Source organism: Coffea arabica, chromosome 1c, assembly GCF_036785885.1.
Source record: "Coffea arabica cultivar ET-39 chromosome 1c, Coffea Arabica ET-39 HiFi, whole genome shotgun sequence".
NCBI lineage: Eukaryota > Viridiplantae > Streptophyta > Magnoliopsida > Gentianales > Rubiaceae > Coffea > Coffea arabica.
This window is the reverse complement of record NC_092310.1, coordinates 49,288,348-49,292,332: the sequence shown is the minus strand read 5'-3', so window position 1 is coordinate 49,292,332 and position 3,985 is coordinate 49,288,348. Positions and strand designations below refer to the sequence as shown.

The following is a 3,985-nucleotide window of genomic DNA, read 5'->3' as shown; positions in this document are numbered from 1 at the left end:
CAACATGTGTGGCATTATATTGAGCCCTGCTCGTATTTAAAAAAATAAAAGAAAGAAAAGATATTTATCGTCAATGTAATCTCCCCATGAAAAGACTGCTTATTGTTGGTGAAACACATAATTAAGCCAGCATGAACTGTACGGATTTCTGCTGTAATCCATTTGCCGGAAGAATAAGAATCCCCAGTCTTAATCGAAGCTAACGCTTGTACAAAATAGTGAGGCGAACGTAGGAACATATACACTATACTGCATGAATACAATTGACTTTATGAATCTAATTCCTAGCCAAAATCTCATTGGACGAGCCTTAAGTTGATTATATTCAGAAAATCTAGACTAGAAAACTTGCAGGAGCACAACAGAGGAAGAAGTGAACATGATGTACCCAAAATTAACTTCCAAAAGGACCGGATATGACCCATGCTGCAATCCCATTGGCTACAGTTGCAAAAGCTGATGTAAAAGAAGGTTATTCCATTATGATGCAGAGACAGACAAGACACACCACCAAGTCAAAGATAGTGGTAAGATTTTGTTAGATAACAGAGTAGTAGTACTACTGCGACTAAAAAAGTGTACGGGAGTAATAAAAATTTATGTAGTACTCTCACATTTTTCTTCCATAAATCCTCTAAATCCAAACAAGTAATTTCTCCCCCTTTTTCCAATAGTTTATTTTACTACACATAACTCTTTCTCAGAGTAAAAAGTACTACTAATACAAAGAAGAGGGACAAGTAGCAGATAACATTTTACGTAGAGGAATTATATAAAAAAATTAAAAAAAAAGTGGTTGATGAAGCACTGTGGTATCGATATGTGGTTGTGGATCATGAGGAGGTAGCAATGCAATTAGGCTCACAAAGTAATAGAGATCTTGCTCTTGATTCTTTGCATCCTCTGAACAAAGGAACCAAGTATTCTGCCTTGTTTCCTCTCATGAGCACAAGATTTTGCTGCTCATATCCCTTCAAGCTGCCATGACTGGCTAGAATTACCTTGTTCTGGTTGCTTTTGGGAGGCTGGCATTGTTCAGCTGTGGACATTGGCTTGATGATGCTTGCCATTGTGGGCTTCTCTTTCCAGAAGTATTCATAAGCATTGAAAGATGCAGCTGCTGTGGTTGCCGGTGGGGCTGAGATCAGTCGAGCCACCCGCGGTGGTGGTGGAACTGGAAGTGACTGAGGAAGTGGTGGAGTAGCAAACGCGTCCTCCAACTCCACCTCCACCTCCCCCAAGTTGACTGCTTTGTTGAACCTTGGAGCCCATGCTAGATTCTTTTTGTCTAGTCCCATTAGCTTTTTCATCATCAATGTTGGTTTGTGCACATCCATCAATCCACCTGGCAATCTTGAGTTTTGCTCCATCACAATCTCCACTTCTCTTCTTCCTTTTTCTTTCTCAAAAACTTTCTCATCATCATCATCATCTTCTTCTTCTACTAATACTACTACTTCCTCCTCTTCTTCTTCATCTTCTTCATGGCCTTTATCACTTGGATCATCAAATTTGGACCCCTCATTTTCTTCAATTTCTTCAAAATTGTCAAACACTTGCTCGAATTCTTGAACATCATCCTCCATTGCTTCTTCTTGTGAGGAAGGAGTACTGATGAAAGTGAGGCGAAGGCGGCCATCTTCGCGTTGAGCCTGGAAATAGTTTTGTGGAGGGACAGAAACAGCTTCAAGAACTAACCTACCATTTTCTCTGTGAGACTGCATGTGAACTGAGGCTCTATCTTCGCGAGCCAATGAAGGAAGAGGAGGAGGGAAGGACCGAGGCCCTGATTTCCTACTGGAAATAGAGTAATGATACTTTGCAATTCGCATGTCCTCGTAGGACTGCGATAGTTGTGGTTGTGGTTGTTGTTGGTCGTTATCTTTTTCCTCATCTACATCGCCTACTTCAGAAGGCGGGTACGAGGAAAAGCCATCAGAGCCAGTCTCAGAGCCAAGACTTTCTGTGCAAATTTCGAGGCTTTTTTCACTCAAAGAGCTAGCAGATCTTTTTACTAAAGGATGAACATAAGGGGGTGGAAGTTTGGATGAGTCCTCATTCTTTTGGGAAAGAATTGAGCCCCAACTCCACACATCTGGCTGCTGCTTTTTCTCTTTATTTGACTGAATTGACATCCATACGTCATCTTGTGCAGGCCTTTCTTTATTACCTTTATAATACTCCTCTTCTCCTTCTGAAGAAGAAGAAGAAGATGATGACGAATGATGATGATCAGCGGCTGAAAGTGCTAGTTTCTCAGATGATGCAATCTTCTTCATGGGGCTAGAGCTGGTGAAGCCATTTTGAGCTAACCATTTCTTTGAGGACATATCAGCTGAAAGAGTTCTTCTCAAAGAAGCTGCTGCTTTGGTTGTTTCAGAGTCTGATCCAAGAATGGACACTATACCTTGCTTCTCAATGGTGACTCTTGGTGCCTCTTCTTCAACTTTTATAGAAGATAGTAGTTGAAGGCTGCTCTTGCTGCTTACACAAGTGGACATCTTCACCGTCTGATGATGCACTACAGACTAGAGAAGATCAAAACAATTTCTTCCCTCTGCACAAAGTTGATGAAATTTCATCAGAAAAAAAGAAAAAGACAGTTCACTGCCACAAGTAGAATATCAATACTATCTAACAAATTCTCAAGTTACAAAGCAAAGCTTTCCAAAATTCTATGTTACATGCATGCATGTAGTAACAAAAGTAACAAACTAACAATAGCAATTATTGAATGAGATTATAATTAAGCTGTGTATTTGTGCGTGTCGTGAGTTTTATGGGATAAAATTAGCTACAAATTCGATATGAAATTTACCTCTCAAGCAAACAACAGCATCCAACAGAGGTCTGCTACAGGCAGAGACCACTGGGCTGCCAGTTGCAAGCCAAGGAGGAGTAAAAAGGATTATGAAGGTGATGTTTGAGGATGCTGTGGATTGGCTTTGGCTGATGGCAATTACAGGGGGTGGGGAGTGTCAGCTATTTGTAGGAGCCCAAAATGCCTTTTGGACCGTGTCATGGGTCCTACACTATGACACCATGAAAAGGCCTTTCACTTGTTTCCAATTTTTTTTTTTTTTTTTTTATCATGAATGATGAGGTAATAAAAAGAAGTTAAGAAAGCATATAGCACTTGTTACTCTTTAAGTTAACAGTAATTATGGTGATTCTCTACCAAACTTTAAGAGCTGTTCTCTTTCCATTCTGACCTCAGTTTCAAGTTTAAAGTTTAAACCGTATTTCAGCCTGAATCTTTGAAATACATGAATTCTTAAAAAGCAAAGCAGGGGCAATCGTCAAAGTGTTTCTATATGCAGAATTTCAAAAATAAGGGTACTCATGAGCATGCTGTATTGGTTTATAACATGCCATGAAATTTGAAGGAAACTGACCAGACATAAACTTAGAATCTAGAAGAGGGGGGGGGGGGGTAAGGAAGTTGTTTTCATTATCATAAACTTTTGGTTAGGCCAAATGCAATCAACCCCAGAAATCTTGGACGCCAAGAGGCAATAATAGGCTCGTTTTCACTATTGTAAGAGCTTTCTCTTTCAAACTGTTCCCCTCAGATATGTCATCCCGGAAAATTCCCCCCCCCCCCCCTCCCTACTCTTTTGGTAATAAGTTTACAGAGAATATGAAAATGATTGGAAAGTTAGGGTATTTCATGACACGTTACCTAGCAGAAAATGCACAGTTACTTCTTTTAGAGCGTAGTATGGTTTGCAAAAGATGATGACTTGTTCTATATCCATATGAACTAATAAAGACAAGATTTCTCAGTTGAAATTAAAAACTTTATGATCAGAAATAAAGTTGATGAGAGAAACTGCTTGTTTTGGAGTGAGACTAGAAAAAAATCAAGGAGTATATCCTAGAATAACATGAATATATACTTGATCAAGGCAAGAAAGAAGTCCACAAGTATGTAACATGTTGTCCTTTTTCTACAAGATAGCAAATTAAGGTCCTTTTCTGTGTG

The 3,985-nt window shown here is 39.5% G+C and overlaps 1 protein-coding gene across 1 annotated transcript; it reads right to left on the bottom strand.

Annotated features, from left to right (window-relative positions):
- Window positions 1-457: 457 nt before the first annotated feature.
- On the bottom strand, window positions 458-2,969 carry LOC113741739 (uncharacterized). The gene is made up of 2 exons (XM_072075031.1): window positions 2,819-2,969; window positions 458-2,557 (listed from the first exon to the last, which is right to left on the bottom strand). The coding sequence occupies exon 2, from the start codon at window positions 2,499-2,501 to the stop codon at window positions 834-836; it is 1,668 nt and encodes a 555-aa protein (XP_071931132.1). The 5' UTR covers window positions 2,502-2,557; window positions 2,819-2,969; the 3' UTR covers window positions 458-833.
- Window positions 2,970-3,985: the final 1,016 nt, after the last annotated feature.

Bases quoted from the DNA above. Each gene is read 5' to 3' on its own strand.
- LOC113741739 (XM_072075031.1), bottom strand. From the start codon at position 2,501: ATGTCCACTTGTGTAAGCAGCAAGAGCAGCCTTCAACTACTATCTTCT.